General features: G+C 39.2%; 1 protein-coding gene across 7 annotated transcripts in view; it reads right to left on the bottom strand.

Moving 5' to 3' along the window:
- FGF13 (fibroblast growth factor 13) overlaps positions 1–19,795 on the bottom strand; it is a 767,088-nt gene that overhangs the window by 97,036 nt on the left and 650,257 nt on the right. For 6 of the 7 annotated variants that reach the window (XM_066249775.1, XM_066249774.1, XM_066249779.1 and 3 more), the window contains 2 exons: positions 12,106–12,216; positions 5,343–5,446 (listed from right to left, as the gene is read on the bottom strand). In XM_066249775.1, the coding sequence (XP_066105872.1) occupies positions 5,343–5,446; positions 12,106–12,216 (215 nt within the window). Of the gene's footprint in view, positions 1–5,342; positions 5,447–12,105; positions 12,217–14,823; positions 15,719–19,795 lie in introns of those variants that run through there. The other variant, XM_066249777.1, reaches the window with a different exon arrangement.

Below are 19,795 nucleotides of genomic sequence, written 5' to 3'. Positions count from 1 at the left end.
GTGCTCTTGTCATGATCAATGAAGACTTTCATATGGTATACTTCTAATTCTTGTTCTATTAGTTTTCTCTAATGCATTTGGCATTGCTGACTCTTTTGAAAAGTTTTTCTCTCTCTCTGCTTAGCTTTTGCAATATGATATCTACCACAATTAGTTCTGCTGCTTCTGACCACTTCCATGCTGGTATTCCATAATATTATTTGACGAATTCTCTTTCCCTCTGATGCTACACAATCTCTCAACTATTTTTCTGGCATCAAACCCCACCTACATGTGATAACTCCCACATTTTTATCTCAACCTTACTTCACTATCTCAAGCTATGGGTTGTGTTAAGGAATCATTTTTTCCTAAATCTACTATTTATCTTTTGTTCTTTATCTTGATTAATAACTTCATCATCAACTCAATTACCAAAGGTGAAATTTTACCTCTTCCTTAGGGCCCCTAATAAACTACTATTGTGCAAATGTAAAAATAACTTTCTACCTGAAGATATTTTATTTCCACTTGTGCAATGAGTGGCAACCATACATGTTCAACCAACTATGATGCCCTGTTTTCCCTCCAAATCCAATCAGTCATTAAATTCTGATAATTCTACCTCTAAAATGTCTCCTGAATCCATCTACTTTTACCTTTTGTCACTGTAAATGCTTTAAGGCAGATATTAGTCATTCCTCAGCAAGATCATTTTCAATAACTTCCTAATATATTCTTTTTACTTGCCCACATTAGTAGCCTCTATTTAATTTTCTTACTTTGTTTTTTTCCTGGGTCATTATCCAGTTATATCTTCTCTGCTAAGTGTCAGCAAACATGTGGAACTGCATACAGCATTTCTCATTTTTCTTTTTTTTATTATAATTTTATTTTTTAATGGGGCGACATCAATAAATCAGGATACATATATTCAAAGATCAACAAGTCCAGGTTATCTTGTCTTTCAATTATGTTGCATACCCATCACCCAAAGTCAGATTGTCCTCTGTCACCTTCTATCTAGTTTTCTTTGTGCCCCTCCCCCTCCCCCTTTCCCTCTCCCTTTCCCCCCTCCCCCCATAACTACCATACTCTTATCAATGTCTCTTAGTTTCACTTTTATGTCCCACCTACGTATGGAATAATGCAGTTCCTGGTTTTTTCTGATTTACTTATTTCACTTCGTATAATGTTATCAAGATCCCACCATTTTGCTATAAATGATCTGATGCCATTATTTCTTATGGCCGAGTAGTATTCCATAGTGTATATGTGCCACATCTTCTTTATCCAGTCATCTATTGACGGGCTTTTTGGTTGTTTCCATGTCCTGGCCACTGTGAACAATGCTGCAATGAACATGGGGCTGCATGTGTCTTTACGTATCAATGTTTCTGAGGTTTTGGGGTACATACCCAGTAGAGGGATTGCTGGGTCATAAGGTAGTTCTATTTTCAGTTTTTTGAGGAACCACCATACTTTCTTCCATAATGGTTGTACTACTTTACATTCCCACCAACAGTGGATGAGGGTTCCTTTTTCTCCACAGCCTCTCCAACATTTGCTATTACCTGTCTTGTTAATAATAGCTAATCTAACAGGTGTGAGGTGGTATCTCATTGCAGTTTTGATTTGCATTTCTCTAATAACTAAAGAAGATGAGCATCTTTTCATATATCTGTTGGCCATTTGTACTTCCTCCTGGGAGAAGTGTCTGTTCATATCCTCTTCCCATTTTTTTATTGGATTGTTTGTTTGTTGTTGAGTTTTATGAGTTCTTTGTATATTTTGGATATTAGGCCCTTATCTGAGCTGTTGTTTGAAATTATCATTTCCCATTTAGTTGGCTTTCTGTTTGTTTTGTTATCAGTTTCTCTTGCTGAGCAAAAACTTCTTAGTCTGATGTAGTCCCATTCATTAATTTTTGCCTTCACTTCTCTTGCCATTGGAGTCAAATTCATAAAATGCTCTTGAAAACCCAGGTCCATGAGTTGAGTACCTATGTCTTCTTCTATGTACTTTATTGTTTCAGGTCTTATGTTTAGATCTTTGATCCATTTTGAGTTAATTTTAGTACAGGGGGACAAACTGTAGTCCAGTTTATTTCTTTTGCATGTGTCTTTCCAGTTTTCCCAGCACCATTTATTGAAGAGGCTTTATTTTCTCCATTGTGTGTTGTTGGCCCCTTTATCAAAAATTATTTGACTATATATATGTGGTTTTATTTCTGGACTTTCTATTCTGTTCCATTGGTCTGAGTGTCTATTTTTCTGCCAATACCATGCTGTTTTGATTGTCGTGGCCCTATAATAGAGTTTGAAGTCAGGTATTGTAATGCCCCCAGCTTCATTCTTTTTTTTTAGGATTGCTTTGGCTATTCGGGGTTTTTTATAGTTCCATATAAACCTGATGATTTTTTGCATACAGCATTTCAATAGCAGAATTGCCATAGTTTTATGTAAGGGAAGAACAATCCTCCCCCTTCCAAATGAAGTGTGATGTTCATTTACCTTTTTGATTACAGGAACACAAGCTGATGAAGTCATTAAGGCAAACTACATCCTAAGAGAGTCTGAGCACCACACTTTAAATAAGATAACAAAACAGAGCAATCACTGAGGATGGTGATCAACATGGGGAAGAGACTCCAAACCACAATTAATAGGAAATATGAGAAGAACTGAAAAATGTATGTTGGGGAAGACTGATATATTTCCTGAAGCAGACTAACTGGGATATTTTTCCATAGATATATATATATATATATATATATATATATATATATATATATATATATATATATATATAGAGAGAGAGAGAGAGAGAGAGAGAGAGAGAGAATACACCCATCATCCCACACTTGCTGTCCATTGGCCTGATCTATATTGAAAATAATCTCAGAATTTGCAATGCCAATTCCCCTGGGGAACCTTCCTTAGAAATGAGCTCACACTAACATTTACCAGTTTGTTGGGATAATGGCCAATAAGAATAATAAGCTATGAATTTTTAACATTAGCCCCCTAAAAGTAATAAATGACCTAATTTTCTTGAATGGGTAAATTTGACATATTACCTAACTTAAATGACTTTTTCTCATTCTAACTTAAATATCACTTCCATTAAAAAAAAAAAAAGCTGCATTGTTGCAAGGTCAAACACTGTTAGTCTTTCTCATCATGGCACTATAATGATGACCACAATTCAATGAAATTATTTCCTATGCCATCTGGAATTTACCTTCTCAAAAGTATACCCAATATATTCCATTTCTTTCCTATGGCCACACAGTATTTTCAGAAAGCGGTCATTCATTTTATTAAAAAACCTACCTTCACATCCTGTTCTGTTGAGGTACTCTGTTGATCTGAATGAAGTTAAGTAATATCCTTAATTTTAGCCTGATGAGGCGGTGGTGCAGTGAATAGAGCCATGGACTGGGATGCAAAGAACCCAGGTTCAAAACCCTAAGGTTGCTGGCTTGAGCATGGGATCATAGACATGACCCCAATGGTCGTTGGCTTGAGGCCAAAGGTTGCTTGCTGGCTTGAAGCCCAAGGTTGCTGGCTTGAGCCCAAGGTTGCTGGTTCAAACAAGGGGTCACTTGCTCTGCTGGAGCCCCCGGGTCAAAGCACATATGAGAAAGCAATCAGTAAACTAAGGTGCTGCAATGAAGAATTGATACTTCTCATCTCTCTCCCTTCCTCTCTGTCTATTTCTATCTGTCTTTTACTCTGATTCTCTATCTCTGTCAAAAAATAGATCCTTAATTTTTAAATTATCTTACCTTGAAATATAAATCTGATAATCCAATCTCCTTTCCTATAATTTATAATAATATATGTATTAAGAAAGTGACAGATTTCAAGAAGTTGTGATAAATCAAATCTTTCATTTATAAAAAAAAAATAAGCCTGACCAGGTGGTGGTGCAGTGGATAGAGTGTCAGACTGGTATGCAGCAGACCCAGATTCGAGACCCCGAGGTCACCAGCTTGAGCGTGGGCTCATCTGATTTGAGCAAAGCTCACCAGCTTGGACCCAATGTCGTTGGCTCGAGCAAGGGGTTACTCGGTCTGCTGAAGGCCCACGGTCAAGGCACATATAAGAAAGCAATCAATGAACAACTAAGGTGTCACAACGCTCAACGAAAAACTAATGATTTGTGCTTCTCATCTCTGCATTCCTGTCTGTCTGTCCCTGTCTATCCCTCTCTCTGACTCTGTCTCTGAAAAAAATATATAAAACCCTTGCATTTATTAAACAAGATAATTGAAGTGGCCTGACAGGAATACATATAGTGACCAGACTTTGAGTATTATGTTCATAATTAATCTTTTATCATAATATGAAATTCATTACCCAGTATACTGAATGAATGGACCCTTCGTAGTCTTACTCTTTTCTCACCTCTCTTTCCCATCTTGTCCTTTGAATAACAGGGCTATGACATGCTTTCCTCCACATTTACCAGGAGTCTCTCTACATACCTGGCTTTGAAATAAACTCTGGAAAGATGAGAGAGCAAGAGTGATCAATGGTAACCACTTTTGCAGCTAGAGGAATAGATTTCAAGGTTACCTGGTACAAAGTTTTGCAAGTAGTTTCCTCCTTTTTTAACATCCTATTCTTTTCTTAAGATACATAAAATTGTAAATTCATGCATTAAGTGGTTTCCTAGTATTTGTAACTTGATCTACTGATAAGAGTGAAATCCTAAACTTGTTTTTGTACCACTTCTATCTATATTTAAATATTTTTAAAAAAACTTTATACAGTGTCTTAATTTGGTCCCATATTTTCAGTGTTGAATTATCCACAATGTTTATAAATTTTGTAGGAAAAGTTCCAGTTATTCTCTGTTCATTATAAATGCATAAGAAAAAGGCAAGCAGAAATTTGTATGTAAGGAGAGGTTGAACTGTTCTCGATGGAAAAACAGTATTTCAATTCCATGCAGCTAACATGACCTAATTGAACTGAAGATAAATAAAAACACTTTCAGAACTGTTCTTTATGTCCTTGACATAAGTATATGAATAGAGTTACAGAAATGGCTTTCACACAACTGCAAAGCAAGAGAGCAAGATAGATCATTATATTATACGGTACATAAAATAATAACCCAGATGCTACTCGACGCTAAAATGTTTAGTGGAGCATTGATTTTACACCAAAAATGTTAGGTTCAAATGACTAATTAGTATATACATTTTCACTGTATGTTAATTTGTCCTTTCAACTGAGTTATTTCTATCAAAAACATCTTTTTTTTGCATCTACCATAACACATATGTAGCATATTTATTTCATATCATGAAAACTTTAACAGTCAAAACATGAAGTCAGTGAAAGACTTACCGAGGTGTACAGGTATCCCTCGCTGTTCATTGCCAAATACAGCTTGGTTTGAACTCCTTGAATAGCCACCACTCGAAGTCCCACAGGGATGAGGTTAAACAGAGCTGAAATAAAAAAGAATGTGAAAATAATGTTATATGCTGAATTCAATGGCTTTCAGTGTTTCCAAATGCACTATCTGGTCTTCCAAAAGAGATGTGTGCTTGGTAAGAAAGGCAGATAAACGTTTATACACATACAAGTAGGTAGGGCCTCCTCTACATTTTAGGATACCTGCAACCTGATGGTTGTGGTCATATAACTGGAACTATAACTATGTATACTCAAACATCCTGGAGAAAATGGAAGACAATTCCATTGTTTGTATATGTTGAAGGTGGGGAATCTTAATGCTTCTGGAGAGATCTAGTTCTTGGAATAGGTGAATATATTAAATAGTTTTATACTCAACAAACTAAGGTTTTAAACTGCTTCCTAGATAACTGCTGAGATTCAGGGACAGTTATAATCTACCACTTGGGGGAAGAATCCTAGAATCTTAGAAAAGATACTAATCCAATTTCCTTATCTAAATCACCTGTATTATTTCCAAAGCAACAATCCAAAAATAAATTCAGGCTTTGAAAAACAAACAACAAACAAACAACAACAAAAACACAGTGTTTTATCTACTTATGTTCCCAGAGTAATAACCAACACTTTCTAAAAAGAGGGTTAATAACGAGTAGAACTTTTAATCTCTAGGAGCAAAGTTTAGGAATAAAAATAACAAACTTGATAGGTATATTTATATTTTATTTATTTATTTATTATTTGCAAAATAGTTGTGAATAGGTAGCCAGCTGGTGCCAAAGAGGCCTCATTTCTCCATTTGAAGGTTTGACTCTGAAACTTATACCCAGGCTCTCCTGACAATCACACACAACTCACTGGAGAAAACCAGTGGGCGTACTCTGCCTACCAGCTGTCTACTCCCTCCTACAGCCTGAATAAAAATAAAACAGTACATTTTATAAGCGTAGTGCTTGCCACACACCTTTTGAAAATAGTTTATACACCTTTCTCTAGAGTCCTAGACCAATGTTGATGATTTTTGTCTTGCTGTGTAAGTTGAGGATGATAAATCAGTCTTCTGCTATTTCTCTGATCAAGAATTTAAGATGTCACCCCGTGGGGAAGAGGTGTTTTTCTGAGATTTCTTATTTTGTTACCTATAGATTCTACTGTAGTAGATGGGGTCATATGGATAAGAAATATTAACAATTAAATATTACTTGGTGAGCCTACAATATATCTTTCCCTTAAAATCAGAGTGTTACTGAAAATGATGACTTGCTCAGGACAAGTGCTCAACATGCATTTGTGGACAGATAACAAATTGCATGGTAAAACATAATAATATTATATTTTTGGAAAGTAATAGATTATAATCCCATTATATAAAAGTTCATAGTTTAAGAATTCTGAGATCTAAAAACCAAACTAAACCAAATAAAAACCTCCATATTTAGTTTAGTCATACCACTAGACAACTAGACCATCATTATATGTCTGAATTCTACTTTAGCTATTCTAAGAGATGACAGAGAATGATAAAGGAAGTCCAGAATTGTTTCTAGAACTTCAGCTTTTACAATATTTGGAACTTCCTTAGTATTCTTAATTCAGATTAATGTAACAAGCAGAGAAAGAAATATTTGATTTACACTGTGTCCCTTGACCACTTTCTGATGTGGGTTTTAATGAACAGTAGAATTATTAAATTCCAAACATCAGATAGTAATAGAAGAAAGAGAAGCAAAGAATAATAATCCATACTTGGGATTATCTATTCTTGAATAATGTTACTAACTATATAGAACATGAATGCCTCACTATGATCATAAATTTCTATGAATCCTGATTCAAAAACAAAAATTACCACTCAATCTCTTATTGGCCTTTTGGTTAAGATTAAGTGCAAAAATCACCACTCTAAAACAAATAAATAAAAAATTTGAAGACAGTAGCAAAAGCAGAGAGTGACTGGTCATACAGCTCCAATCTTTTCTTTAGACATTCGATATAGATCATAAACTGTGTTGGTTTAAAGTTTGTTTAAAGGAACAGTTTCTCCAGATAAAAATGCAAAGAAATTTTATTAAGAGTGAGCTTGGAGAGAATCAATATTTTTCTCTATTCCTTTATTTCTTTAAATCTGGAGTCCTTCCTCATGGACTTAAGATAATATTTTGATTGGGATAAAACTACTCTAAATATGAGAAGGAAACAATTAATTTCACTTGTGTATGTAAAACACATCTATTGAAATCTTAAATTCCATTTTCGTCAAAGTTTTGAAAAAACTTTTAATAAATAAAAAGGCCTTTTTTTTCTTGTGTCTGCATAAAAACAATTAAATTCCTTCTACCTTGCAGGGACTATTTTCTCAAAGATGTGCTTAGTGTTTCTGATAATGACATTGAAGTTATTCTTTTTCATCAGATTGGCTGAAGTCAATTTCTCAAAGGGAATATTAATAAAAGTATATATTAATTAAGATTGGAAACAGCCTGACCAGGCGGTGGTGCAGTGGATAGAGTGTGGGACTGGGATGAAGAGGACCAAGGTTAAAAACCTGAGGTTGCTGGTTTGAGCATGGCCTCATCTGGTTTGAGCAAGACTCACCAGTTTGAGACCAAGGTCGCTGGCTTGAGCAAGAGTCACTCAGTCTGCTCTAGCCCCCCCCCCCCAGTCAAGGCACATATGAGAAAGCAATCAATGAACAACTAAGGTGTTACAATAAAGAATTGATGCTTCTCATCTCTCTCCCTTTCTGTCTGTCTGTCCCTACCTGTCCCTCTCTCTGTCTCTTTCTGTCTCTGTCACACACACACACATACAAATTGTAAACACCCAACATGGTTAACTTGTAATACCAATGTAGGTTTGAAGAGAAAGTTACCCTACTCTTTCTTGTTTTTTAATTCTTTTTCTTCTTTTTCCATGTGAGAGGATAGGAGATAGAGAGACGGACTTCCACATGCATTCCAATCAAGATCCATCTGGCAAACCACATCTGGGGCCAATGCTTTGCCCATCTGGGGCCAGGTTTTCAACTGAGCTATTTTTAGCACCTAGGGCAAGAGATCCATGGAGCCATCCTTAGCGCCCAGGGCTGTTGCAATTGAACCAACTGAGCCATGGCTGTGGGAGAAAAAGAGACAGAGAAAGAGAAAGAGAAAGAGAGAGAGAGAAGGGGGAGGGAGAAAGGTGGAGAAGCAGATAGTTGCTTCTCCTGTGTCCCCTGACCAGGAATTGAACCAGGTCATCCACATACCTGGTCAATGCTTTACCACTGAGCCATCTGGCCTGAGACTTAGTTGCCTATTCATTCAATATAGCTATCATTGCACCCAAGGCAGAAACAATAAAACTGCTGCCATGAAATGTTTATCATCTTTTTTTATTTCAGGGAGAAATACTTAATTTACAATGGCTGATTTGCTCATAATGAGATTTTCATAAACAGATATTTATCATTGTAATAAATCTGCCCAAGATTATCTTAAATGCATAATACCAAACTTATGTTTTTAGAAATACATATATTTGGGTAAACGTGAACTGATTTTTTTTATCGTCATCTTGCTTACCATGTCAGAAGTAAATATCATAAAGCCAATCAAATTAAACTGATTAAAAATACTAAAAATTAGAAAATATAAACAGAACACAATGAATAAATATTAAGGAAATACTATATAAGTGAAAAAGTGATAGTTAAAAAAAGAAAAACTTTTCCCTTGTTCTACTCATTTAAAATAAGTAATGAATACAAAGAAAATTGCTTGGCTTTAGGGAAAATTTTTACATGACTAGAATTCCATTTTAATGATCTTATTAATCATCAAACATTCCTGTTTCATTATGACTTATGCTGTACAATATCTTTTTTTTTTTTGTACAATATCTTAAATTGGGAAGATAAGCTAGCTTCTTTGCCTCTGGTCACACTTAACATCAAGGTTAGAGTCAAGACCCACAGATTTGCTATTTCCTTTGAGATACTTCTCATTTGTTTGTTTCATATTATAGTAATACTTAGCATCGATTAACGTATCTTTATTGTTTTAGTCTACCAAAACACAGATTCTGGTCATTAAGCTACTCTCTTGGAAGGTCTTATAACATCGTTAGTACACAGACATGCCATGCATATCAGACAGAGTTATAAGATAACCAAAGTTATATATGCATAAGGAGAAATTGAAGAGTAAAAACTACATAGTAAGCAATAGAGTCTCGATTTATGTATATATGCATATATGTACATGTATATATTTTGTGTGTGTGTGTGTGTGTGTATATATACACTCTAAAATGACTATATACCATGTGATCTTGATGTATTTGACAAAGCACTGTTTATAAGGTACCACAATGAATCATTTATTTTTTTTTTCTTTTCAGAAAATACATGTGAGCACTGGACCCAAGACAATTTTTATCTCTGATTTCAATCCAGTGATGTTAAAAATAAATGGGAGAAAAGTTAACTGGGTGAAGCTCATTAGCAGCTAATCATAAACTTCCTTTCATAACACCAAAAGGATTCATTTTGCTAAGGTACTCTGAAAAACAGTGGCTTATATTCTTTAATTTTTTCCACAAATACCAGTTTGAATATATAGAGTTATAGGATTTTTTATTACTAATGATTATGTATTAGTGTCTGTTATATAATTACAGTAAAACCCTCTAGTTGCACTTGACAATTTTTTTTTCAAATAGAAGAACATGCATAAAAGGCTGCCTAATATACTTTAACATCACAACACTAACATTTTGCAACACAGTGAAGAATCATTTAGTATGAATAATTTTCATCCTAGGTAACAAAAGCTTTCTTCCAGAGTAATTACAGGTGACTTCATTTTGGGGTCTCACTTTGGTCATCAGCCCAGGAAGCATACTTAAGAGGCGTGAAACTCTTTAACAGTTAACATTGGGACCCTAGTCTAAGGCTTTGCTGTCTATAGTCAAGCATCTCTACAAAATCTGCAGAAGACTCGTTAACATCAGACAGGCTTTCCTTGGCTGTTTTTAGTGGACAATAGAAATGTTTCTGGGAAATTACCAAATCTGAGGGAAATGAAATATAAATTAAGTAAAATAGATAATCAATTTTCAAAATTAGGTGTTTTAGGCTCATGGAACATATAGTAGGCCTGCAGAAATCAGTAGATTGCAAGAAAACATCAATTATTATAACTGAAGACAGGGCTTCACTATTTGTGAGTTTATGTTTTATTACTCCAAATAATTAAAGCATATATAATAAAAAATTATGTAACATCTTGGTATCATCCTACTTCAATAATTTGATTTAAAATTGACTTAACCCTGGCTGGTTGGCTCAGCGGTAGAGCGTCAGCCTGGCGTGCAGGAGTCCCGGGTTCGATTCCCGGCCAGGACACACAGGAGAAGCGCCCATCTGCTTCTCCACCCCTCCCCCTCTCCTTCCTCTCTGTCTCTCTCTTCCCCTCCCGTAACAGAGGCTCCATTGGAGCAAAGATGGCCCGGGCACTGGGGATGGCTCTGTGGCCTCTGTCTCAGGCGCTGGAGTAGCTCTGGATGCAACAGAGTGACGCCCCAGAGGGGCAGAATATCGCCCCCTGGTGAGCATGCAGGGTGGATCCCGGTCGGGCGCATGTGGGAGTCTGTCTGACTGCCTCCCCGTTTCCAGCTTCGGAAAAATGAAAAAAAAGTAAATAAATAAATAAAAAATAAAAAATAAATAAAATTGACTTTATTTTTGACATGTTTCTTTTTTTAGGTTCACCATTATGTTCTCTAATTTGGTACTACTTAGTTCATAGTTAAGAATAAAGTACTACCCTGGCCGGTTGGCTCAGTGGTAGAGCACTGGCCTGGTGTGTGGAAGTCCTGGGTTCAATTCCCAGCCAGGGCACACAGGAGAATTGCCTATCTGGTTCTCCACTCTTCCCCCCCTCCTTTCTCTCTATCTCTCTCTTCCCCTCTTGCAGCCAAGGCTCCACTGGAGCAAAGTTGGCCCTGGCGCTGAGGATGGCTCCATGGCTTCCACCTCAAGCGCCTGAATGGCTCCGGTTGCAATCTGAGCAACGCCCATGAGGGCAGAGCATCACCCCATAGTGGGCATGCTGGGTGGATCCCAGTTGGGCACATGCAAGAGTATGTCTTTCTCCCTCCCCACTTATCACTTCAGAAAAATACAAAAATAAAATAAAATAAAATACTAAAAGAAATCTCTTTACCCACCTGTGGACGTATCTCAATATTAAACTTCAAAATAATCTCAGAGTTATCAGTTTGTATAGAAGGGGGAACAGAAGTGAAAGCTTGTAATGATGAATTCTCATGACATGAAACCACTCCTCTCTCTTGGGACAGACCAGTTTTTAAGACACACAGGAGATCAGTGTGTGGGTGAATAAACTTTCTGTGTAAAAAAAGTAATAAAATCCAAAGGATAGTCATAAATCTATGCAGAATATCATGGATATGACATTTGGATGGTTCTTCAGATGGAGACAATATTATTTGCTATAGTTCACTATTTTAGATTATTTCAGGTTCAACTTCTTTAGGTTAACCTGCATTAACGGGGTTTATAGAGTGTTGATTATATTTTGCATTCACTTTAGGATTTAACAAAGGTTATTTATTTTAAAAACAATAAAGAAATAAAACAATATCAACAACATGTTGAGATGTGAACATTTATTTTGTAGTCACTTACTATAAGTGCTGTCTTCATCTTTTGTGCCATCAATGGTTCCATCTGCCTGCAGCTGCAAGTGGTAGCCTTGTCGGCTGTATAGTTTGGTAACTATGCCCTTAAGCTGAGGCTCTGTAAAGAGAAAGATGGTTTGGATCAATTGTTAAATTGTGCATAGGTAGTTGAAAAGACTCCAAATTCAGCCTGACCAGGCGGTGCTGCAGTGGGTAGAGCATTGGACTGGAATGCGGAGGACTCAGGTTTAAAACTCCAAGGTTTGAACACAGGCTCACCAGCCTGAGTACGGCGTCACTGGCATGAGAGTGGGATCATTGACATGACCCCATGGTTGCTGGCTGGAAACCCAAGGACTCTGGCTTAAGTTCAAGGTCGCTGGCTTAAGCAAGTGGTCAATGGCTCTGCTGGAGCCCCCTGGTCAAAGTACATATGAGAAAGCAATCAATGAACAACTAAGGTGCTGCAATGAAGAATTGATGCTTCTTATCTCTCTCCCTTCCTGTCTGTTTGTCCCTATGTGTCCCTCTCTCTGTGTCTGTCACACATACACACACACACAAAGACTCTGAATTCAAACTTTTAATTTTATTTACAACTTTTAGTGGAAAAGGTCAAGCTACATTTTTTAAGAGTCCTCTGAAAGAAAGAAAACAAACTTTGTTTTAGAATAAATCACCAAACTGAATGATACACTTGATTTCTGCCTTCAAACATTGGTAAAGCCTAAAATTTCTGACAGCAGTTACAACTTCTGACACCTTGTCCTTTGACTTAACAGACTTGTCATTTATTTCATTGAGTTTTCAGAATGGATTGACAAATGTCATATTCTGCCTTTTGTTGTTATTTCTTTCTTTTTTACTTTTTCCATTGATTTGAGAGAACAGGAGAAGGAGGGGGAGGGAGGAGAGAGGGAGGAAGAAAGAGAGAGAGAGAGAGAGATGAAGATCAAATCGTTCCACTTAGTGGTTCCATTGTACACTTATTGGTCACTTTTCATTTGTGCCCTGACCAGGATCGAACCCAAGACCTCTGTGCACCAAGATGACACTCTATCCACAAACCCAGCCAGGGCCATATTTTCTGTTTTAACAATGTGCCACTTTTCATGTGGAAGGAAAAGAAGAAGTAGAAAGATAATTTAGAACGGTTTTCCAACCAGGGACCAAAAAAACAAAACAAAACAAAAAAAAACACTAGTCAGAATTTCCCTCAGAATTATGGAAATTTGAATAAACATTACCATCCATTCCATGAAAGTTGAAATGCACATATAACCTGCAACCCCATCAGAGGACTTATATTTAGAAAATTGAGCTGTGATATGAAAAAAAAGAGGAGAGAATAAAGAAACCATTACTATATTATAGCATATTAGTTATCCTTAAGAAAAATGGGTGCAAAAATACCAGGATTTTTGCTGATAGAAAAGAAAATTAGTTCATACTTATTTTCAAATTTAATAACAGAATGTGATTATCCAAAATATGTTCTAAATTGTAATGGTTTTCAATTATGAATCACCATAGATTAATAAAGTACCTAATCTTCCAATAACAGCTATCTTATCCAAAATTTGTATATACTGAATACAGACACCTGCACTGAAATAATATTTACGTGAATATTCGGGCCACATAATCATGCTTTGCAACCACTTAAGCCTTTTGAAAGCAAGCCTAATTTATGGCTAACACCTTAAAAAAACCTCATTCTAACAGAAAATGTATGTACCACGCATAGAGAAATAACAGATTGACGAATAAGTCTGAAATTCTGCAGTATTTACTTAGTTAAAATTAAAAAAGCGGAAAGGATTCCTTTGGTTAATAATTTAATCGCGAAATCACAAGATGCATGTTTGTCCGAAGGTCTACTTTGACGCAATCAGACACCTATAGCTGTGTGAATTTCCCCTGGCATCTGAATGTCGCGCTACTCTGACCACTGAATAGGTTCAAAAGGACTCCCACTCTGGCTTTGAGTTTAAATTCTCTCTTCAACCCTGCGTTTTAGAAGCAAGTAACCACAATTTTACTATATATTTTAATCAAATCACTAAGCTTTTTGTCAAAAGATTCTAGGAATCCACTCCCCTCTCTCCAGCAAATAATTTAAAGCTGTATTGCAAGTCAGCTCTGTCCGGATCAGCTTAAAATTGATCAAAGAAACAATGCCTAGACAGCAGAATCCCATGGGAACTCGAGGGAAAAGGGTCACACTTGCAGGAATAAAGGCAAAGGAGGGATTTCCTGGATTCTCCTGGCAGGTGGGGTGGGCAGTGATATCTACCCAGCTGAGTGCCTGCAATTTCCCCCACGCATGCACACGCGCGCGCGCGCGCACACACACACACACACACGCACATGTCTGGGTCGCGCCTGCCCGGAGCTCAGCAGCATGCACACATGTGGCATGTCTGAAGCTGGGGACACGCCTGCCTCTGCGACTGTCCCAAAACAGTGGCAATGCAGTAAGCGTGGTACCTTTACAGAGGAAGCAAGAAAGCAATCCTTCCTCACCAAAAGCACATTGGGGAGGTGGTCATATCCGCACAAGATGGCCCACGGAGAAATTCACCTATGATTATCTACATGCCCTCCAGCCCCTCCAAATTCGTAAAGTGTGAAAAAACCACACACACACACACACACACACACACACACACACACACACACACACACACACACACAACAAAACCAGCCAAGAGCCCCTTCCGACCTGGTCTCCTTCTGCGCCTCTTTTTGGAGCCAAAGAGTTTGACCCGGGAAAAGACGTTTAACTTGTTTTTGTCGCAGCTGGTCTTGCCTTTGCTGGGGCTGCTGACACACTTGCAGGCGTTGGATTTTTCGCGCTCTCGGGCTTGTCTTTTTTGCCGGATCAGCGAGCTGGCAATAGCCGCCGCCATGGCCACGACGCCCACCACTACCACTTCTTTTGCGGCTTCTCTCTGGCTTTTGCCTCCTCCGCCGCTTGCCGGCCCTTTCTTGAGCCTTCGCCGCCTTTGGCTCGTAGCCTGCGCTCACCCGGGCTTCTCCGCAATCGGCCTTCAACTGAGGAAGGGGCTCAACATACCGACCGAGTTCCTCCAGCGGTGGTACGGCTCCCGCGCGGACTGCGGGATGCGGGCTGTCTGGGCCCTAGCCGACACCACAGCCCCGGGCTGGGATCACGGGCGGGCGAGACTGGCGGGCGGAGGCAGAGCTGCACAACGGCGAGCGCTCAGCCCCTGCGTCCGGAGGACACTGTGCAAGTCCAAGCGGTTCGGGTCGGAGTTTGGCCGCAACCCCCGCCCTGTGCCTTGCGGAGGGGGCAGGAGGAAAGAGGCGGGCGGAGGAAAAGCGCGGGCGGGAGACAGGCCGGGAGAGCAGGAGGCAGGAGGGAGCGGGGAAGGCAAAAACGCGCGGGGGAGCGCGCCCTCACCCTGGCCCCTCCGAAGCTCTGACTAGTCTTTGCAACTTCTTGGGGTGACCATCGAGAAAAGTTGGCAGCTGCCAGCATCCCGACGAGGATTAAACAGGTAATGACCTCGCATCTTCGCGGCCGCTGCTGCTGCTCTAGGAGCTGCACAGTCTCAGCACAGGAATTTTGTCTTTACAGGCACCCTCTGGAAGAGCGCGACAGGCTCCCCGAGGCCTCCTCCCCCGACGGCTCCTCCTTCCCAGAGCCCAGCCCACAAGCTTCTGCCACTGGCTGTCCTCACTCGCTCCACCCCCCACCCCCAGTCGCTAGCGCACCGAGCCGTTCTGGTTAATTCGTGTAGGGGCTTAAGTATTGCCCCATCACCAAATTTTTCATCCCTACTCCCCAAGAGGAGCTGCGGGAGCAAATGAGGATGAAGGAAGCACCAGGATGATAGAGTTGCATTGGCGGAACCTGGGTGGGGGTGTAATGGGGTGGTGCTTGGAGATGGGCTATGATGGGGTCGAGTGTTTCTCTGTACGGGACTCTGAGCTTGTCAGGTTTTGCCCTGGCTGGAGTCCTTGGGAAATTCGCTGGTCACCTGCGCCAAGCTCAGACTCACAACACCCCTCCCAAATATGTTCCACTGAGGTATTTCGCCAGGCGACACTTGTAGCCATTCAGGAGCAAAACTGGAGCTCCCAAACGGTTTCAGCCCCCGCGGCAGCAGCAGTAGCAGCAGGCACTGCGGAGCTGCGCCCTCACATCACGCTGCCACCCAGTGGTTTTTGCAGACTTCTCATTTGGGGCCAGTATGTGCCATCCTAACCCCGTTTTTCCTATACTCCCCCTAACATTGGGGTTTGGGATCCAAGAAGAAAGCATCTTAATATAGGGAAAATGCAGAGCTAAGTCTCCTTATTTAAGGCCAACCCATCTCCAATCTCCCAACTTCTTTCTGTCTTTCTTCTTTCATTTTTTTCTTTATTTTCCCTTTACTCTCCTCTCCTCCCGTCCCCTCCTCTATCCTCTTCACCCCTTCCTTTCCTTCTCCTCTCCTCTCCCTTTTTCCTGATTCTCAAGCTTAAGACACCTTTCTCCCACCAATTCAGAAATCAATTTTGTACTTTTCCTTCCTCTCCCTCTTTTCACTAGTTCTGTCATTTCCTTGTTCTAAATTTTTAATTAGTAGGAGAGGAAAGAATAATTGTTGAGTTCAAGAATGTTGCAGAGAATAGTCCATCCACATCCCTACCTTCAAAAAGACATGATTGTGGTATTTTACTTGATTTCTGATGCCACAGAAGATGCCCCAAGTGGTAGGTCTGCTCTATTTTGGAGCTGCCAACACATTCTTTTTTATTGGACCCCCCCTTCCAGATTTTTTCAGAATAAACATAGATGCAAAACCAAATGCCCAGAATTCACCATTCTGTTCTTGCCTGAGCTCCCAACTAGGAAACTCAGTCTTCTTAGCCCATCAGAACTGAATCATCCGAACCTACTGTAGATTACAGTGTTTCACCAGGGATCTGCTGGTACCCACAACCTTATACTTCTCCCCAATCTTGAATGTCTCTTGCCATATCAAAATCACTATTCTGTGTCTGTGGAAACAGGCTAGGGTGAAGGTTATAAGGGCGAGATGGAGAGTTACAGGAGGGTGATGCCAAATTAATTGAGATTTCATACAAGTAGGTCTACATCTTTGCACTTTTGGCTTTCCCATAAGAAAATGGAAGACAAGGTAGGAAGTCAAGCCAATTCAAGTATTCACTTTTTTAACTTTAACTCAGGGGGGAAAGTCCTAGTTTGTTCCCACTGGACTTTAAATGTCTTGAAATCAGGATGGGGTCTTGGTTACCACCATATTCTCATCTCCTGGTACAGTTCCTGTCATAGAGTGTCTGCCCAATAGTTATTGAAAATAATTGATGATGTCTGATTAATACTGATTCTAAAGGGCAGGAGGATGTTTTTTTGGCTTAGAATGTATTCAATTCAAAATCCAAGTACCATGAAGGGGAACAATCTCACAAAAAGAAGGCACAGAATAAGCTCTGACCAGAGCCAAATAATTGAGGTGTGGGATGGGTAGTTAAGGTGTTCCTACTCACTCTCTGCATGTTTCTGTCTTCTGAGGAACACCAACCCAGAGGCTTTTCTTATCTCTTGTTTCTGTCTTGGGACTCTAAAATAAAGTAGGTATGGAAAAAAAAGGAAGGAAAAGTTCTGATTCAGGCAAGAGCTAGAACTTGGGAAGAGTGCAGAGGAGAAAATGGTACTAAGAAAATGAGGGTTTTTTTTCTCACTCTTTTACCTCCACCCTCCACCAGGAGAGCACGCACTGTTGGCTTGTGCAAACACCAATTATAAGATATTTTCAGGATGCCTGGAGAATTACCAATATATCCACTCTGAGATGGGTATCAAAGGTAAACAGACATGAAAAAGACTTCAGGAATATACAATGGGGACAGACACATCATGACAAACTCGCAAATACAAACATGTAAATGCATCAGTTCTTACTAAACCCTATGCCAGGGGTCAGGAATCTTTTTGGCTGAGAAAGCCATGAACGCCAGATATTTTAAAATGTAATTCCATAAGAGCCATACAACGACCTGTGTACCTTACGTATTATCCAATAAAAATTTGGTGTTGTCCCGGAGGACAGCTGTGATCTGCTCTAGCCACCCGCCGCCATGAACATGAGTGGTAAAAAATGAATGGATTGCAATACATGAGAATGTTTTATATTTTTAACATTATTATTTTTTTATTAAAGATTTGTTTGCAAGCTAGATGCAGCCATCAAAAAGGCACATCTGGTTCACGAGCCATAGGTTCCTGACCCCTGCCCTATGCCATGAGCTTGTGGAACCACTGAACCTAAGCCGGTAAGATTCTGAGTGTTTATAGATACCTCTATTACATTTTATAATCTTGAAAAATGAGAGCATATAGGGGGCCCAGAAGCTCTTCCTGCTACATGTTTCCATCAACCCCATAAGATATACTCTGCCTTTTTATATCTTCCTTTAATATTTCCTCTCCACACACAAAAATGGACCCAACTGGGTGAAAGTGGAGAGAGGAGCCTTTAACTCTCTGTGTTTTGTCTGCCTATAGACCACAAGAATTTTCATCTTCTCCATTAAGGGAAATCACAGAGACCGTGACTAGATTGGGGGATCACCCAAGGGAAAATTGGAAGACCATTTTGACTTTGGGTCCAAATCATATTATGCTATCAGCTTAACCATTAATTAAGCAGATGTTTTGATTCCTTTCTAATTTTCTTATGTATTTCTTAGGTATTTTCAAATTCACACAAGAATGTGAATATAACTCTCAAATCTTTAAAGGAGAACTATGACCAAACCCCAGTCATCATAAGAAGGCATATGAAAAAAAAAACTGCAGCCCACCCTAGAGAATCATATATTGTCTTTTCTTTGTGTCTTATTGCCATCCCAGACCAGTAGTGTGGCATTTTCATGGGAGAAAGAAGAAATAACTTTGCAATGAAAGTTATTTCTAATGTACATTTTCTGCCCATCTTGCTCTATGCTTACCATTTCACATTGAATCCTTGTTATGGAACTTCCTGGTTCTCGTCCAGATTCATAGAGTTTCAATTCCCAAGGCTCCTAATTTCTTTATGATGGGTGGGTCTATTCTCTTCTGCTTCTCCTATACCTACCTCTACCCCCACTGCACTGTCCACCAAGCTTTCCTTGATCATGTCTAAGAAGGAAGTGTCCATAGCTCTTTTCCCCAATTCATTTCACAAAAGAGTGCTAGCCTGGGTGACAGGAGGCATATGTTTTAATACTGACTCCATTACTAATGGGCTGTATGACCTTGGGCATATAATTCTTTCTGTTGGGGCTTCAGTTTCCCATCTTTAAAGTAACCCTGTAGACTTGATTAATGGTTTTCAAATTATATTCCATAGGGCACTAAGAGGACATGGAGGGGATGTATGTTTCCTTGCCTGAGTTTCCAATATAGTACCTCTAGTATCTATATTTTCATTTATTTCATATACTGGAGCTTGTTGTATGACTTCATATATATAAATATTTCATTATTAAATATATTAATATATTTTATTAAATATAACATATTTGAAAAGCTCTGCATGAAATGTTTCTTAGGCCCTGGTCGGTTGGCTCAGTAGTAAAGTGTCGACCCAGCTTGTGGAGGTCCCAGGTTTGATTCCAGCTCAAGGCAGACAGGAGAAGCGACCATCTGCTTCTACTCCCCTCCCCTCCCTCTTCTC

The sequence above is a fragment of the Saccopteryx bilineata genome, chromosome X (assembly GCF_036850765.1).
Source record: "Saccopteryx bilineata isolate mSacBil1 chromosome X, mSacBil1_pri_phased_curated, whole genome shotgun sequence".
Classification (NCBI taxonomy): domain Eukaryota; kingdom Metazoa; phylum Chordata; class Mammalia; order Chiroptera; family Emballonuridae; genus Saccopteryx; species Saccopteryx bilineata.
The sequence above is the reverse complement of the archived record's forward strand: the minus strand, read 5'-3'. Positions and strand labels throughout refer to the sequence as shown.